Source organism: Electrona antarctica (assembly GCF_951216825.1).
Source record: "Electrona antarctica genome assembly, chromosome: 7".
NCBI lineage: Eukaryota > Metazoa > Chordata > Actinopteri > Myctophiformes > Myctophidae > Electrona > Electrona antarctica.
The window spans coordinates 42,605,043-42,624,193 of NC_136812.1; the positions used below are offsets into that span (position 1 = coordinate 42,605,043).

Below are 19,151 nucleotides of genomic sequence, written 5' to 3' on the forward strand. Positions count from 1 at the left end.
GTAATATTGCTTAATGTGCATCCCCCCCCATCTACTATAGTGTTTAGAAAGAAGAAGCTCTCAGGATGTATATGGCCTACATTCTCTATACTGGGGCACTGGGCCAGCCAGCCCCCCCCCCCTGCCCTCCAGAAGAAGACATTGGTTTTGGATTAGCAGTGGCCATGGTCAGTATTTTCTGCAGAAGCACAATTTTATCCTTGCCGGCTTGAGTGCAAGCAAAAGGAAACAGAAGGTGATAATGGAGGTCATTACCTTGGATTTTCATTGCAAAGAAAAAGGAATATAACTCCTATTATATTATAACACCTCATACAGTAGAATTTCTCTGGTGAATATAAGAATGAGGTGAGACTGGAAAATGACAGGAATGAGAGTCGTGTTCCTGTCAAAAAATTACAAGTTCACAGTGACATGAGGCACAAGAGGTGCCTAATGTCACTGTGAACGTGTATTTTTTTCCTTCTTTTTAAAGATTAACCAAGAAATGTACGCGACCAGTCACGACCTAGTCGACTCCAGGGTTGCCAAGTCCGCTTATTTCCAGCAAAACTTGGATTGTTTTTTCCCCACAGTTGCTTGCCTGGTTTTTGGAGGTTGGTTAGCTTATTTCTGTCACGACAGTTGCCAACACTGGCAACAACCCAGAACATCCCATCGTCTGCACGACATGGGCTAGTCGAGCAGTTCTGATTGGCTGCCTCGGCTGCCGTCCGGTCGTGGGGCTCCCTGTTGTCCCCCTCTGCTCTGCGCCGCGAGCACATTGTTCCCCCCCGACATATCGCACAGGTCCTCGCATTTCTCCCAGACGCCTGTCGACACGTTGGGAGCTTGTACTGTAGATCTTATATTTTTGGTGGACCACCACCGCTGCAAATATAAAAGCTGCTGGTAATAATATGATTATGTCATCATTTCTTGTTTTCTTCTCTCTTCTCATTTCCCAAACCAATGCTGGAAATGAGCCTTGAGCAACTGGTGCTGATTAAACTGACTAGAATTCGTCTCACTCTAGCGCCACGCCATGCCATCCAGGTGGCCAGTGTACTGTACCGTACTGTACTGTACTGTAACAGGCTGTACTGTACCATACTGTGCTGTACAATACTGTACTGTACCATACTGTACCATACTGTACTGTACCGCTGTACTGTACCGTACTGTACTGCAGCGCCCAGTGTGTGTGTGGTGTAAAGGGGAGTGGCCTAAAACATGATGTAATTTGCATCAATGTGAAATGTTGCGCAATAACATGGTATTTCATGCAAATGCAAACTGTACAGTAATTATGACAGTTGCATGGATGTCGTTGTAGTGCGTTATGTCTGGACAGGCAGCTAGTTTTTTATTCCTAGGATAGCTCAGGTTTAGGAGCGCTCGTTTTACCGCTCCGCCACATCTTTTACTACCGCGGATTTTTTAATAGTTTTTGGATTAAGGTTGGTGAGGGGTACGTTAATAGTTTTTGGATTAAGGTTGGTGAGGGATGCGTTGCTCCCCTGCTTGCGGTTATGTTTAGGTTAGAGTTAGAGATAGGGTTAGTACTAGTCATAGAGTACTAGTAGGCATAAACACTTGTGTGCGGTCCAAAACACAGACCCAGCGCTTCCTACTCCACTGACAACCAATCACAGCGCTCCAAATTCCCTCCCATCATAGGAATAAAAAACTCGCGGACAGGCATGCAGTAAGTATTGTGCATGCAAACGTGTGGTTTGGTAGGAGAAGACAAACAAAGGTGCACGTATAAATAAACGGTGGACCCCTCTTTCAATTAGTGTAGTCGAGCAATAACTCATTTGGATGAGATGTTTTCATTTTCAAATGTTGGTGTATGTATGTGATGTGTGTCAAACAGCAGGGCCACAGCCAGATTTGGATCAGAAGAATTTGAGAACTGCTGACCCACAGTTGGCATGATGAGGAGATTCTAAGTGTGTGTGTGTGTGTGTGTGTGTGTGTGTGTGTGGTGAAGAGAGGAGGGGCCGGCGAATGTGGAAAATGTGCTGCCATTTGCATCACAGCATCTCTTGTAAAATGGTGCGCAATAACAGTATTTCATACAAATACAAACTGTACGGTATGTATGCAAGTTGGAAGCATGAAATGTAGTGCATGTTGTTTCCTATGGCATGAATTAGTATTTGTGCATGGAGATTTGTGCAAACAAAGTGGGTTGGTAGAAGACGACGAACTGATAAACAGGCATACTTTAATTTTTATCCCACGATTTTGCAACCCATTTTTTCACCCAGTGTCAATACATTTGTGTCATAATTCTGGGCGCTACACTTCCTCTGCCAACCTGGGGGGGCAGCGGACTGACCTCATGCTTCCTTCTATGCATGAGGAGTCCAAGCTGCTTCTTTTCACCCGACAGGGGGGAGTTTCCCCGGCCGGACGTAGCGTGTGGAAGGAACACGTTATTCCGACCAGTTCCTTTCCCCTCCATCAGGCGCCCCGGCTGGCCAGGAGGTAGTTTAGAGACCAGGATTACTGCATGTTTTTTGTGAGGGTACCTACCCTAGGCCGGAGACACGGGGCGAAAGGCCCTTTCGCCAACCCCGCCTCGGGTATGGGCACTGATGACACGGAGGAGAGAACACACCCCCAGCACCCACAGCGAACCCAGGACCTTCTAGCTGTGAGGCTTTGCAGCCCTTGTAAAACATCACATCCACATGGCCCTGCCCCACATACATCCAAAGCATTAGAGGGTATGCGCGTGACATCATCATCATACCCGGAAGTTATGCGGGAATGCCTATTTGATTGCATTAAATGACTTGAAACAACATTAAATTCACTTTGTCACTCACTTTGCCACTCAATCTGCCATTCACTTTATGCATGCGCATACCCTAGTCTATACTACCGGCATGCACAGTACCTGAAGTGGCCCTGCCAATTCATCATTAATACAAATTGACAGTGAAATTGAAATCATCCAATAAATGAATTAAAAAGCTGTGTCTCAAATACGAGAGAGGAATAAAGAGATACTGTATAGTAAAGTTTTTTAGCTTACACTCATCCAGGAAGAGGTCCCATTTCATACTTTTCATACTAACCCTACTACAAAAGTAGTGAAAATAGCCAGTCTACAAGCTCACAATGTGTCTCATTATGACTTGTGAAATAACTGACATTTTTGAGTGTGTGGTTGGATTAAAATCTTCACCTATAATGGCATGCTGAAAATGGGAATGAAAGGTTGAAAGTGCTTAAAAGGGCTGACAAGGTCAACATATCTAGCTTTCTAACAGGCAGACATGTCTGTCTGCCTCTCTTCATATCACTGCAGGAGTGACCTATATTTGTCCCATTAGTCTGAACCTAAACCGTGGAATGGCTCCATTTTCAAAGCCAGATCCAACAAAATGGTAATCTTAAAAGCACCTTAATGACTTTAAACCGAGCCGTCCTATTTTGGTCACAAAACAAAATAAATAAATAAATATATGGAGATGGGTGGCAGCGGGGGCAGTGTCTTGGGTGTACAGGGTTTGATGAGGGCCCAGGTAGGGCCGGGTCTTAATTTTCGGGCCTGTTGAGAACTCTAGGTTTCGCCAGCTGCCGGGCGTGGCGGTACAAATAACTTTGGGGCAGGCCCGTCTCGAGTTTAAATGGACAGGTATCAGTCAAAAGGGAGATATCGAAGAGGAATGAATGGATGGGGAAGGATCAACATATGAAATGTCAGAAGCGGTTCTGAGACACATCCATATACTAATATTGATGACATCAGGGATCTCAATATATGGGCTTAATTGCGACAGCAGGTATCTTCATCCCTGACATGCCACGTGATGTCATGAGACCTGGGCACCATATATGGGGGCTTTCTCCATGTATGGGGATTTTGAGTGATACACTGACAGGAAATGCATGATTCTATAGTTAACTGCGACCTTTGGTCGCAATAAGCCATAGAAACGTAAAACACTGAAATTAACAAATTAGCATTTTAAATAGCCGATTTCTTCATGTAGAAAGTGAGGGCCAAACGAGGCATAAGTTATGCCTGTTAAAAGTTAATTTTAAACAATTTGGCCAATTGAATACTGTAAAGTTTCATAAACATGTGACTCAACATAATGTATTAGGGGTAGAAGAATTTTCATAAAACTGCCATTTTCATTGGCTCATAAAAACCTTTTTTAATTTAAAAAAACAAAAGCAATAACAATATCTAACATTTTCATTAGATATTGGTCCAAAGTATGTGTGCAGAAGGTTTCGTGACTTTTGATCAAATATCCCAGGAGGAGATAGATTTGAACTGTTTTTCATATAATTCAAAATGGTGGGTGATTTAAAGGTCAGAACACGAACATTGTTCGGCATGAGGAGACATACAGTATGCGTATCAAAGTTTTATTGCTGACGGTCAAACGGTTCATGAGCTATGCCTGTTCAAAGTTAACATTTTCAATTGAGTGCTATAGCGCCACCCTTTGGCCAATGGTTGTAGGCTTCGCGTCTTTGGCATCTCTCTCTACCATATTGCCAACTTTCGAAAGAGAAGAAAAAAACATACAAATACAATAAGAGACCATAGGGCCTTCAGGCTTTACCCCTTAATGCAAATAAAAGCTGAAATAAGCTCAAGCTTCAAGTAAGCTTGTAAACTGTCTACTTTCGTGCAACACCGTGGTACGACTAAAAGCATCCCTTATCAGCACATTTCCCTTATCAACACAAGTACAGGTATGTTGTTTACAGTGAGTTAAACCTTAAATGTGTGCAAAAGGATTACAAATAGTTCTGCTGTATATGATAATTTTTTTATTCTTTTGCTAAATAAAATCTAATTTCATATACCGTTCTTTTACACATCTGAAGAGTAGACAAGTCTGACACAAACAAAAGTAAGACCATTTGAAAATTAATAAAATATATATTTAGAGTGTATTTACTGTACGTCATAGACCTTAAAGATTAAAGCGGTGTTCAACTGGGAGGTCAATTTTAAGTCGCCCAGTGACTGAAAGACGACTAATTATTTGGAACGCTTTCGTCACCTTGGATGATTAAGAACACGCACCTGGGACGTCTTCACATTAAATAAGAGGCCTATTCTCTTCTATTCCAGCATTCTACATCAATATGTGTCAGTAGTAGACTATAGGTCACACACAGACATTATCAGTTATCTAAAATTAACATTGCACATTTTGCTCAATGTGACAGAGAGGTCCTTACCGACAAACAAAAGTAGTCACAAATACCACAGGGAGAGACAAAAAGAGATGATGCATAAAAGGTGAAACAATGAAAAATAAAGGTCTGTTAAAACACAGAAAACCTACAGAACACCTACAGTATCTAGTGGACAAAACCTGTTGGAATTCTTTTTAATCATGGTCCTTTCAAAATTGTGAAGAAATTCAATGAGGAAATGGAAGATGCACTTAAGCCCGTACGAGGGACAGCTAAAAGAGCCGATCTATCTAGGTGTTGCATGGCAATGTAGTGAGCTTGTAGTAGATCAACTACTTTATCTTCTTTTTTACCAGCTGCTGTGTAAGCACAGCTGGTCAATGTTCTCTCTGCGGTGCTTTCACGCCCATTTGCTGTAGTTGAGAACTATGTTTCTCATTGGCTGTACTGACAACCTATAGTCCTGATTGGCTGCCTCGTCTAGGAAACCACACACTTTTTTGCCTCTAGCCGACCTCTCAGCCATGGGATATAAGGCAGCAGCTGATAATAATAATTTTTTCTCAGCCTATAATGACATGACCAAAAGAGGGACCAGGGTTAATGCAGTTAAACATGGCTAAATCTCAAAGAAAGTGGGGTTTGGTGACCTTGAGGTCGTTTCAGGGCCGGGGGGTACCCAGCACAATTAGATAATAGATCAAAACGATTTTCATCCACTTTAACCCTATATTGTCTAATGTCTGCTTATTAGGAAAAATTGGGAATCTATTTTTGAAACATTTTAACAACACAAATCTCATAGGGTGGTACCCTGCACAAAATATATAGCCAAATATACTTGTTATTTTGGGGATCCTGGGGAAAAAGTTTGATAACGACTGGTCTAAAAACCACAGATTCAATAAAGTGTCCTGCTCCTGAGATGCACCAGCTTGGCCTGCTATAGGCTAGAGGCGTGGCTGGAACTCCCTTCTACATCAATAAAGTGTTACTTAGAACTAGGGATGTGAATTCACAGAATTTTGTTTTTGTTTTTGTCCCATTCCTAAGCCAATAATTTGATGACCAACAGTGGTTCCCTAATTGTTTGGGTGAATTATCACCTCTGGCTTCACTACTTCTGAATTCATCTGTGGAGTGACGTTGTAAAAAATGTTTAACGTCATCAGGATTCCTATGGACATTCAACATTGAATAAATGTTAAATGTCCATGTGCATTCCGTCAAATGCATTATTTCACCGCATTTGTCATGTATTCCGAGGACTGTCTGGTGTGTTTCTTGGTAATGGAAGCTTCACAGAATAGAGTTAAAAGGAAGAGACAGACATGTGTTTTTGTGTTTTTCTCTTCTGAGAAAAAGCCAGATGAATAAAGGTCAGTTACAGCCAGGGAAAACCGAGGGAAGACAATAAAAATAAAACACATTTATATGTCACAAATGCTCCCCAAATACCACTCAGGTACTAGTATCTCGTTATACTGTGTGTGTGTGTGTGTGTGTGTGTGTGTGTGTGTGTGTGTGTGTGTGTGTGAGACAGTGAGAGAGAGAGAGAGAATTTGCTTTGCATCTGTCTGTGCATGCCACCACCTCTGAGGGAGACCTCGAATGAGGACTATTACATGTTGACATTTCTTTGAGAAAGGTTACTTGTCAGCACTGCAAGCACAGTGATAAACTCTAAAAGTAGGTCAGCGTCTGCAGTCATTCTCATGGTGTCATCGACCCTGCTGTAGTGTGCCTGTGTCAGTGTGTGTGTGTGTGTGTGTGTGTGTGTGTGTCAGTGTGTGTGGCCTTCACTGAACCAACAACTTTACACATTCCTCCTCAAATCGTCCATCTATTCCAAGCATTATCTATAGGACAGTGGTTTTCAACCCTTTTCATATCAAGGTCCATTATTTATTCGTCATTTGAGCCACGGACCACAATTTGATGAGATTTAGCCTCTCAGATGTAAAAGGTTGAATATTTTGTTGTCGTTGCCGGTGGATGAGATTTTACCCACATTTCCATGCTGTATTGATGTGGTATCACAGGAGAGATAAGAGGCAAACGTTGATCAAATTAACAATTCTTCTACATTCTCTAATCGTGTAGACAATGCCGATTTAACTCTTGACAGTATAAAATGAAACCAAATGGACCCATACAGGTTTTTACACTCTCAAGAGTAAAAGATCTAAAATGGTCCATTTGATTCCCAACTCTCCATCATTTAGCTAGGGACCACCTGGAACGCCCTCAAGGACCACTGGTCTAAGACCGTGTTCATCCCTCCCACCAGGTGACCGTTACACAGGTTTAGCACTCGCTAGGTGTGTTGTGCTCGAGGGAGATAAGCAAACGTAAAGAGAGAGAAGCTGGGCGAGCGAGGGAGAACGGGATTGAGACGGACGGCATGGATGGAGTACGAGGAAAAAGAAGGGGGAGAGAGAGACATGCGTGTCTGCTGCAGCAAGCCCTTTCTCCTACAAATGCTTTACAAATACAGTGTTGAACGTCGGAAGAAATACAAATGTGTACGGATCATTTATCAGTTCAAAAACTGCTATGTCCGGAGTGTGACTCATTTTTCAGTTGCCTCCAAACAATTTTGTACCAAGTGTCATATAAATATCACAATCTCCCAAAACGTAATGAAAAAAAAAAACGAAAAGAAAACTATACATGAGCTACATTCTCATGGTGCAATGCTTTGACAAGATTGGTTGATATGCATTGTATTGTTAGCATTACATACCAACATATCGTATGATAATGTACTAATGGGGGCTTTCACCCACATTACAAAGAGCGCTGGTTGCCCTCCTGGCCAGCAGGGGGCAGAGTCATGCAAAAGCATTGGAGTGGTCAAGCAGGACAGCTGCTACATAATAGGCTCTTTATGTAACTGTAGTCGTGGTCTTCCAGAAGGTAGCATGGTATTTTCTTGTTTCCGTTCATCTCCCCCACAGCTTCGTTTGACAGGCTCAGCAGCAGATTTAGGAGACACACGTGTCACCTGTGTTCCTGGGACAAACCTGCTGGCGAGCCAATCAAACAAAGCTACGGGACAATGAAGCAGAACAGGAAATGGGTTATGCCCCCTTCTGAAACCCTGGGAGTGCAGTTATGAACAGAGGCTATATCTTCATTGCGCTGTGCTTGCTATAGTGCACAGGAACCCGGAATCCTTAGAGAATTCCCTTCAGCTTTACTTTAGTGCTTTGTTGGACTACTTCCTTGGTCCCGGCATTGTGTCGCCATTCAGGTGCACTTCCTCAATCGTCCGGTATGGGCGTGTTACAGTTCCCGTGGTAGATGTAAACGGGTCCGTCGCAGCGGTAGTACATCTGAAACACGTCCCCGTAGCCGTGCTCCCTCCACCAGGTGCACAGCTGCCGGTTCCAGCCACAGGCCAGGGCGTGGAACAGCTGCGGGTGCTCCATGCCGATCATGGTGAAGAAGTCCTGGTCCCCGAGGTGGCCCCGGAAGCGGTACTGGTCGGCCAGCTTGGCCACGTTGCCCGGCTGCAGCAGCTGGTTGTACAGAGCCGAGGCCCTCATGCCCCCGAGGTCCAGCAGCATCACCCCGCTGTTGAAGCCCGGCAGGCCGTCCGGAGGAGGCTCGCCCACCTTGCTGTTGGGGTTCTCCTTGCGGTACTGCCAAAAGGTGTGTCTGTGAAGGCGGAAAAAAGTGCCAGTTTTTATTGTTCCATTAGGGACGTTCGGCAAACACCATTATTATTATTTTTTTAATGTTTTTTTGTGGCTTTCGCATTTATTTTATATTTTTTATGGAGGGACAGACAGTAGGCTGACAGGAAATGGGGAGAGAGATGGGGGGGTGACATGCAGTGAAGGCCGTCGGGATCGGGAGTCGAACCCACGGCACACTGCCAGACTGGATTACCAGCCAAGGTGCCTGGACCGCTGAGCCACGGCCCAGGCCGGCAGACACCATTATGAACTGAAGTTGATAAGCCACAATGAATAGGGAGTAAACAATTTATTAAAATGCAAATGAAAGCGAAATTATACTTGCAGTCCCTGGGTCTTTTCAAAGAGAGGTAAAAAAGAAAAAGAAAAAAAAGATGGTAGGCCTATGTAAAAAGGAGTTAAGAAAAAAACAAGGAATGATTCAATAGTAATAATGTGTCAGGTGAAAGAGGCGCCGTCTCCGTTGTCCCCCTTTTAGCCTTTGTTTCCCCCTCACATATTATTGTTATTAATATTGTAACGTGTATGTTTCTCTGTCGCAAATAATTATACAACACTATTAGAAATTGAAAACTATTATTTCACCTTGGGCGAGTCCATTTGGATGTGTATTGTCGGGCTTTGGAGACCGAACTAGGCATATGAATTAATTTGGAGCGTATTCTGCAGGCACACGCCGTTGTCTCTTGCTGCTGCTGGCTGTACAGGCTGCCAGTAGCGCTGGCCCGTCCCCGCAGTGCAGCGGTGGTACACGGAGACTCGACACGAATCACGATACATTATATACATTGATTCTGTGCGTGGTTCAATGACTGCGTTTTGTTGTGGCGTTGCATTGGCTGCGCTGCTGTTTCAGCCGCGGTTGGTTTGAAGTGATATCGAGGGACGTGTGAACATTGCAAACGTGTCAAATAACTGTAGTATGCGTGTTGCTCTGCACTGTCTGGCTGCAGCCTGCTTTGCTGCGTGTTGCTCTGCACTGTTAGTACAGGTAATCTAAAGGAAAATACAGGATCAACCTCAAACTAATTGCAAAAAAACCCAAACTCAGCTGATTTTGTATCTTCAATATATCCTGAATAACAGATAAAAAGTTGCCTGGAATTGTCTGAGGGGAAAGTGTTGAAAATGGCCTGTACAGTATGGCCACCATAGACATCCCATATAAGGCAAATATTTTCTAGATTTCCATTTGCTTTAAATAGCATGTAGCTCCTTGGGCTAAAAATGGCCATAGCTGTCATCACAAATGTGATGAGGTCAGCACATTATGGGCAAGTGGCTATGGCCAAATTTAGCCCAATGAGTGTTTTATGCAAAACTAATGTTTGGAATGGATTCAGAATCATGAAAACCCCCTAGTTTGACATGGCACATGCTACATAGAGCAAATGGAAATCTAGAAAATATTTGCCTTATATGGGATGTCTATGGTGGCCATACTGTACAGGCCATTTTCAACACTTTCCCCACAGACAATTCCAGGCAACTTTTTTTTCTGTTATTCAGGATATATTAAAGATACGAAATCAGCCAAGTTTGTATTTTTTGCAATTAGTTTGAGGTCAAATGACATTATTACTGGACTATGTCTGTCTGCAGGGTGCTTTGCTGCCAGGGATATTTGCCTTCCCATTGGCAAGAGGCAGCATTGCCGTTGCTTGTTGCTACAAATACAACTTTAGTTTTCTGATCTCAGACTTTTGTTTTTAAATAAACCCCTCCACACACTGTAGGGAACTTGTAGAGCAGCAGTGAAATGTCTCATTTATGTGTGTGTTGTGGGGCTGATCTCTGGTCAGCAGCTTCTGTTTCAGGCCAACTCTGCTGAGCAAACGACACTTCAGTCCAAAACAGGAAGAGAGCGGCTCCAGGAGCTGGACGCGGTGCCAAAGGCCCGTGCCAACTCAGCACCGTGTTCTGCCAGCACACCAAGTCCCAGGTAGCTGCAGATACACACACACACTCACATTATTCTATCAATAACGCTTTATCACTGTTCACCCGGAAATAATTCCCCGTTCATTTTCCTCAGACTATTCAAAAAGTATTTATTTAAAGACGTTTACGCTGCGTACAAAGCCAACTCGAGTTGTGACAAATCATGACAATAAACACAATGTTTTGGGCCGATCAAATAATTTGTTAGAAGAAAAACAAAACAAAAAGTATTGTAACCTGCTTTTTCTTCTTCTTTCTAATTATTTGATCAGCCCAAAACATTGTGTTTATTGTCATGATTTGTCACAACTCGAGTTGGCTTTGTCCGCCAGCGTAAACGTCTTTAAATAAATACTTTTTGAAAAGTCTATGAGGAAAATGAACGGGGAATTCTTTTCAGTGTCTCTCATCGTCATGAAAGGGGGCGGGACTGCAACGCTCTATACATATTAATGTAAACTGCTCTGGATTAAGGATTTAAATGACTACATTGTAAATTGTATATATGTATCGCAGTGGACTTCAAATGAGCACCATGACAATGTGTGGTGAAACTGCCTCAGACAGCTGGGAAAACAAATCTGTGCGTTCAACAACACCATTGAGAGCATCCTGATGAGCTGGTGTTTGATTGATTGATTGATTGAAGAATTTATTAACAGTTTGCAGAATTACAGTACATTTCAAGCACAAACTCAATACAAAGGCTGTTAACTGTGAGTGGACGACCCAATTAAGCATTACACTTGTTTCCAACAGGGTCCACCATGTTCAAATCATCAAAACATTTAGAGACGTACAAATAGACACTTCTATAGACAGAACAGGAATTCATCAAAAAGGAGGTAAAAAGGGAAAATAAATATATACAGTGAGGGGAAAAAAGGGGGGGGCGGGGGGGGGATTCAGATTTTACGGGGGCCAGTTTCGAATTGCAGCCATCCGTAGGTGCCCTTTGAGAGCGGTTTTGAAGGAGTCAAGGGATTCGCATGTCTTAATGACAGTTGGTAGGGCGTTCCACATTTTGGTGGCATAGGAGCGAAAAGAATTTAGTCCCTTGTTTGTGCCGAATCTGGGTTGTACATGGTTTGTTGCACTCCCTCTGGTGTTGTGGGTGTGGACTTCGTTAACATTAAGGAAGTATCTAGACAGGTACATGGGTATCTTGGTGGTGTATCGAATCTTGTGGACCAGACCCATTGCAAGTTGCTGTACTCTGTCGTCGACCCTAAGCCATTCCAGCCTGTCGAAGTGGGCAGGGGTGAGGTGGGTTCGGGGGGCTAGATCAAGTAGGAGCCTGACCAGTTTGTTTTGGGAAGTCTGGAGCCTGGTTTTAAGGGCCTTTGAGGTGCTGTGGTACCAGGAGGTGCATGCATAGTCAAAGAAACCCTGTACAAGGGCTCCTGTTAAGGTCTTCAAGGTGTTTTTGTTGACCAGTGAGGAGATCCTGTAGAGGAATCTTGTTCTATGGTTGACTTTTTTGATTACGTTGGTGGCCATTTTATCACCGGAAAGATTAGCCTCCAGGATGGAACCTAGGTAGGTAATTTCATCTTTACGTGTGATAACATTGTCACCCACTCTAACCAAACTAAACTGCACGTCTGCACCGCCCTTGAGTAGGGCTACCACGATTACAAATTTATGTTGACATTAACTGTCACACTTTACTTTACGATTCAATTGTGTTGCATTGAACATTGGAAGGTTACAATTTGTATTTCAATACACGTCAGCTATTGTAGCCATTTTATTTTTGAAAATGTATGGGCATTTTTCAAAATGGAAACAACTGACGAATATGCAAAAATAATTTGCGATTATCTAAAAAATAATTAAATTAGGAGATTATGTAATAATTGTGACAGGCTACCCTTGAGTGCACTACAGAATATTGTGCAGTCAGCCCAGCGCATCTTCAGAGGTGAGCATCCCTCCCCCAAGGATCTATACAAAAGGTTGTGCATAGCCAAGGGTGATCGGATGACCTAGGTAGGTCACACTCCACCCCAGACACAGTCTGCCGTTAGCCAGGATAGGCAAGCGGTAGTCTCTCTCCAGACAAGTGTCAAATTGAAAAGGAAAAGAGGGCTCTATTTTTCCTTTGTTTTGCCGATGGGTACCAAGATTGGGCAAGCGATAACTAACTACCCTACATTTCAAAAGCCATATGACAGAGTACAGTTTCCACCCATCATCGGGCTGTTGAATCAGCGCTGAGCCCTGTCACCATGTATATGTAAACATGACCATGAATACACTCCATTACTGCTCTGGCACTATCACTAGTACAGTATGTATACGCTTACAGTACATAATATCTGCTGCTAAGCAATGTCGCTCACCTGCAAAAGAGATATTCTGCCTCATTTTTATTTCTTTTTTTCCAAGCATTTCTCAATTAAAGTGCAGGAAGACCACCTCCAACAACTGCTGATGTGCTAGTTATGTAGTGTCGCCATGTTCCACTTCCACCTTTTCATCTGTGTAGCACTTTGGTTGACCATGGTCGTTTTTTCTTTTATGTTATTTTTATTTCTGTATAAATAAACTTGGAGTTGAGTTGAGTTATGATTGCATGAACATACTCTACCATACACATTGGTTCAAATACATTTTGTATTCATTTTTAAAAAAAGTCCCAGTGTAGCTTTAATTAAAGGGGGTTCTTGTCTGTCCAGTGCAGCTCCAGTTATCTGTGCTAAGGAATGTGAGCTAAGAAGCTTGGTAGACAGGCTGTGTTTGCTCAGCTGTGGTTAGCCCAAGGTAGACCAAGATAGTAGTCCATTTCAGCTCCATAGCGTCCCCTTTGCCAGTGGTGGAAAACGTACTCAAATGTTTTACTTAAGTAAAAGTATCAATGCGGAAATACTTCATTTTCAAGTAAAAGTCCAGAATTCAAGTGCTGGCCTCAAAATGTACCGAAAGTACCAAAAGTAAAAGTACTCATTATGCCGAATGTCCCATTTCAAGTTTTCAAATAAAAATCTTTAGAAAATAGCAGATCTACAAGATCACAATGTGTCGCATTGCGACGCATTGTGAGCTTGTAGATCTGCACCAATGCGGGGGAATTGCGATCTGCTAGACCTGTGTGGGAATTCCAAAAATAAAGGGCAAATGCCATTGTGGTGTAAATGGATGGTGTAGAGGTAATGAGAAGTATGGAACAAATCATTATAGTGGCAGAGAATGAAGAGTCACTGTGTAAAACTAAAATTATGTCCAGTTTGTCCAATGTGTGGTTTTTTAGGGTGTACACATGATTCTGTATAGTGTTAGTGTATCTCCATTTGTTAAGTACAGTATGCTATGTACAGTAAGTATGCTATGCCTGGCCTACCTGTAAACCAAAAGCTATGTCCTAGTACGTACAGTATATCTGTACACATCAAATACAATTATTCTGATTCTGTGATACGTACTGTACACAAAAAGTACTAAATGTTGTGTCCTCAAGATTGGAGCTGTGACACCATGCATCTTCCACACATTCCACTTTACTTTACTTGACATTTGAACCCCATCTCTCCTGCTCCTCACTTTTGGAAGACAACGCATAAGAGGTAAAGCGGGTGAGCGATCAGGAATCAATATAGGGGGTCTTAGGTCAGGAAAAAAAACATGCTTTAGCTACAGAACAAGGAGTTAACTATGCTATTGCACACATAGATCTTTGAGGCGGAGTAGGCAAGGGGAGAATAATGTTTTTGTTGAGCTGCATGCATGCAGGCCAAATTGGTGCCAAAGGAACTTCCGAGACTCTTCCGACCCGGGCAGGCTGTTACAACACTCTAGAAACCCCGCTAGTAGCCCCTTGTGACTGAGATGCTCCTTGTTTGAACCAATATAGCACTAGACTAGAGGAAAGGCCATGGCTGACCAATATATGAGTTCAATGGAAAAAGGGAATATCCAAACTCTCTTGTATAAAGTTTGAGTTTCTTTATTTCATGAAAACACAATCAGCAGCAGTCCACCTAGAGAAACGAACGTGTTTCGGCACACAGGCCTTCCTCAGCGTTTCAAACAGTTTGAAACGCTGAGGAAGGCCTGCGAGCCTGCATTCCGAAACGCGTTCGTTTCTCTAGGTGGACTGCTGCTGATTGTGTTTTCATGAAATAAAGAAACTCAAACTTTATACAAGAGAATGCGGATATTCCCTTTTTCCATTGATCTTCAAGAATCTGCACCCATCAGCTACAGAGACTATCAACTTGACTCCCTGAGTAGAGCACACCTTCACCTAGAACGGTTTTGTTGTTCCAATACATGAGTTCATCTTTAAGGTATCTTGAGGACAGAAACCTCCCGTGGATCAGAAGTGGATCAAGCCTGCTTGATCTAGACTTTCAGTATGACAACACATCGCTACTTGTGTTGTTAGCTTGAAGATCTGTTATCTTTCCTCTGCCTTTCATCGGCCCCTCCCCTTTTCACTCACCAAAAACAGCGTGGTGCAACAGCTGTAGGCTGTTTGCGCAGCATGCAAACGGCATAAACAACGCTGGAAACTGCTGCGTTTGTACCGTTTAAACTGCTGAAAATAGTTAATCGACAACAATGTTTAATTGGTGCAGGTGGCGGTGGCTTCAAAAACATTTTGTTGTAACTCCGACAGCGAGAAGCTAAATACATGGACGACCGACCACACACGCACCACAGCTCCATTGTTGTACCCTATCGGACTTAAATTAGTGCTGGATTAAGAAACTCCACTGGTTCTAAATGTGTCCACACTATTGGGAGGACACTCCTGCGATCCCCGTCAGTTAACAGTTTAAATCACCGTCAAGTGCACGGTCATGTGCCCGAGACGGAGATTGATTAATCTCTGTGTAATTAGTGATATCAAAACACAGCCTAGATGCGCTTGTTGCGCAATCTTCGGTGTTGCACAACAGTGACACGTCATCGAAAATGTTCCCTGCCTGTTTAGCAGACTTAAAACTCGCGATCTAAATCATCCCGCCTAATTATGAAAAAAGATCCTGTGTTTGACTGCCCTCCGCGGTTCAGTCGCGGTTCAGATGCGATCGACAACAACCTCCCGTTGTTGTCGATCGCATTTTTAGTGTTGTGGCTATTGTTAGCTGCTACACACACACATTCACAACAACATCCGGTCCGTTGGTAAAAGTGGTCCGGGCGTTATAAACGATGGGCACATTTTATTAATGGATTAAATATGCCCGGGCCCTTAAGGTGTTAAAGTGTGGGCAGATGGAATCAAAGTGCACCGTGGTAGGCTGCATACAGTATGGAGTATGACCGTGGTAGGCTGCATACAGTATGGAGTATGACCGTGGTAGGCTGCATACAGTATGGAGTATGACCGTGGTAGGCTGCATACAGTATGGAGTAGGACCGTGGTAGGCTGCATACAGTATGGAGTATGACCGTGGTAGGCTGCATACAGTATGGAGTATGACCGTGGTAGGCTGCATACAGTATGGAGTATGACCGTGGTAGGCTGCATACAGTATGGAGTAGGACATCTCGCCCGCTGTGTATAGTCAGAACATCATTTTAGGTTTGTCGGCTCCATAAAATAATGGCTGCCGTCCGGGTGCGTCTTTCTTTTTTGTTTCATGTCGGCTCCACTCAGATCTATCTTCTCGGAATCGCATTGCAGGGGTCCATTAGGGTTTGGGTCAGTCATTTTGAACCTGTGAGAGCATGTGATGTGCATAATATCTAATCTGTTCTAGTTATTCTGACTTCCATATTACCAAGTGAGGTTTATTGACTTAATATAGCTTACAGTTAGTTATTGTAAGCAATTTTAATTACATTCCGAGGAGTCCATTTGGTTACATTTGTGTACTCTTCGGATCTACACCAAAACCGAGTGCTGAGTGCATGTCATAAGGTCACAGTCCATGAGGGACCTCATGGTTAGGGTTAATCTACCACCATAAGGTCACAGTCCATGAGGGACCTCATGGTTAGGGTTAATCTACCACCATAAGGTCACAGTCCATGAGGGACCTCATGGTTAGGGTTAATCTACCACCATAAGGTCACAGTCCATGAGGGACCTCATGGTTAGGGTTAATCTACCACCATAAGGTCACAGTCCATGAGGGACCTCATGGTTAGGGTTAATCTACCACCATAAGGTCACAGTCCATGAGGGACCTCATGGTTAGGGTTAATCTACCACCATAAGGTCACAGTCCATGAGGGACCTCATGGTTAGGGTTAATCTACCACCATAAGGTCACAGTCCATGAGGGACCTCATGGTTAGGGTTAATCTACCACCATAAGGTCACAGTCCATGAGGGACCTCATGGTTAGGGTTAATCTACCACCATAAGGTCACAGTCCATGAGGGACCTCATGGTTAGGGTTAATCTACCACCATAAGGTCACAGTCCATGAGGGACCTCATGGTTAGGGTTAATCTACCACCATAAGGTCACAGTCCATGAGGGACCTCATGGTTAGGGTTAATCTACCACCATAAGGTCACAGTCCATGAGGGACCTCATGGTTAGGGTTAATCTACCACCATAAGGTCACAGTCCATGAGGGACCTCATGGTTAGGGTTAATCTACCACCATAAGGTCACAGTCCATGAGGGACCTCATGGTTAGGGTTAATCTACCACCATAAGGTCACAGTCCATGAGGGACCTCATGGTTAGGGTTAATCTACCACCATAAGGTCACAGTCCATGAGGGACCTCATGGTTAGGGTTAATCTACCACCATAAGGTCACAGTCCATGAGGGACCTCATGGTTAGGGTTAATCTACCACCATAAGGTCACAGTCCATGAGGGACCTCATGGTTAGGGTTAATCTACCACCATAAGGTCACAGTCCATGAGGGACCTCATGGTTAGGGTTAATCTACCACCATAAGGTCACAGTCCATGAGGGACCTCATGGTTAGGGTTAATCTACCACCATAAGGTCACAGTCCATGAGGGACCTCATGGTTAGGGTTAATCTACCACCATAAGGTCACAGTCCATGAGGGACCTCATGGTTAGGGTTAATCTACCACCATAAGGTCACAGTCCATGAGGGACCTCATGGTTAGGGTTAATCTACCACCATAAGGTCACAGTCCATGAGGGACCTCATGGTTAGGGTTAATCTACCACCATAAGGTCACAGTCCATGAGGGACCTCATGGTTAGGGTTAATCTACCACCATAAGGTCACAGTCCATGAGGGACCTCATGGTTAGGGTTAATCTACCACCATAAGGTCACAGTCCATGAGGGACCTCATGGTTAGGGTTAATCTACCACCATAAGGTCACAGTCCATGAGGGACCTCATGGTTAGGGTTAATCTACCACCATAAGGTCACAGTCCATGAGGGACCTCATGGTTAGGGTTAATCTACCACCATCAGCCAGTACTCAGAAGGTTTCATGGTCCATGAGGGACCTCATGGTTAGGGTTAATCTACCACCATCAGCCAGTACTCAGAAGGTTTCATGGTCCATGAGGGACCTCATGGTTAGGGTTAATCTACCACCATCAGCCAGTACTCAGAAGGTTTCATGGTCCATGAGGGACCTCATGGTTAGGGTTAATCTACCACCATCAGCCAGTACTCAGAAGGTTTCATGGTCCATGAGGGACCTCATGGTTAGGGTTAATCTACCACCATCAGCCAGTACTCAGAAGGTTTCATGGTCCATGAGGGACCTCATGGTTAGGGTTAATCTACCACCATCAGCCAGTACTCAGAAGGTTTCATGGTCCATGAGGGACCTCATGGTTAGGGTTAATCTACCACCATCAGCCAGTACTCAGAAGGTTTCATGGTCCATGAGGGACCTCATGGTTAGGGTTAATCTACCACCATCAGCCAGTACTCAGAAGGTTTCATGGTCCATGAGGGACCTCATGGTTAGGGTTAATCTACCACCATCAGCCAGTACTCAGAAGGTTTCATGGTCCATGAGGGACCTCATGGTTAGGGTTAATCTACCACCATCAGCCAGTACTCAGAAGGTTTCATGGTCCATGAGGGACCTCATGGTTAGGGTTAATCTACCACCATCAGCCAGTACTCAGAAGGTTTCACGGTCCATGAGGGACCTCATGGTTAGGGTTAATCTACCACCATCAGCCAGTACTCAGAAGGTTTCACGGTCCATGAGGGACCTCATGGTTAGGGTTAATCTACCACCATCAGCCAGTACTCAGAAGGTTTCACAGTCCATGAGGGACCTCATGGTTAGGGTTAATCTACCACCATAAGGTCACAGTCCATGAGGGACCTCATGGTTAGGGTTAATCTACCACCATAAGGTCACAGTCCATGAGGGACCTCATGGTTAGGGTTAATCTACCACCATAAGGTCACAGTCCATG

General features: G+C 43.8%; 1 protein-coding gene across 1 annotated transcript in view; it reads right to left on the reverse strand.

The window, feature by feature from the left end:
- Positions 1–4,880: 4,880 nt before the first annotated feature.
- The window catches only part of xxylt1 (xyloside xylosyltransferase 1), a 58,311-nt gene continuing 44,040 nt past the window's right edge, over positions 4,881–19,151 (reverse strand). Inside the window, exon 5 of the mRNA XM_079505125.1 lies at positions 4,881–8,826. Within this exon, the coding sequence (XP_079361251.1) occupies positions 8,430–8,826 (397 nt within the window). The 3' untranslated portion in view covers positions 4,881–8,429. The remainder of the gene's footprint in view (positions 8,827–19,151) is intronic.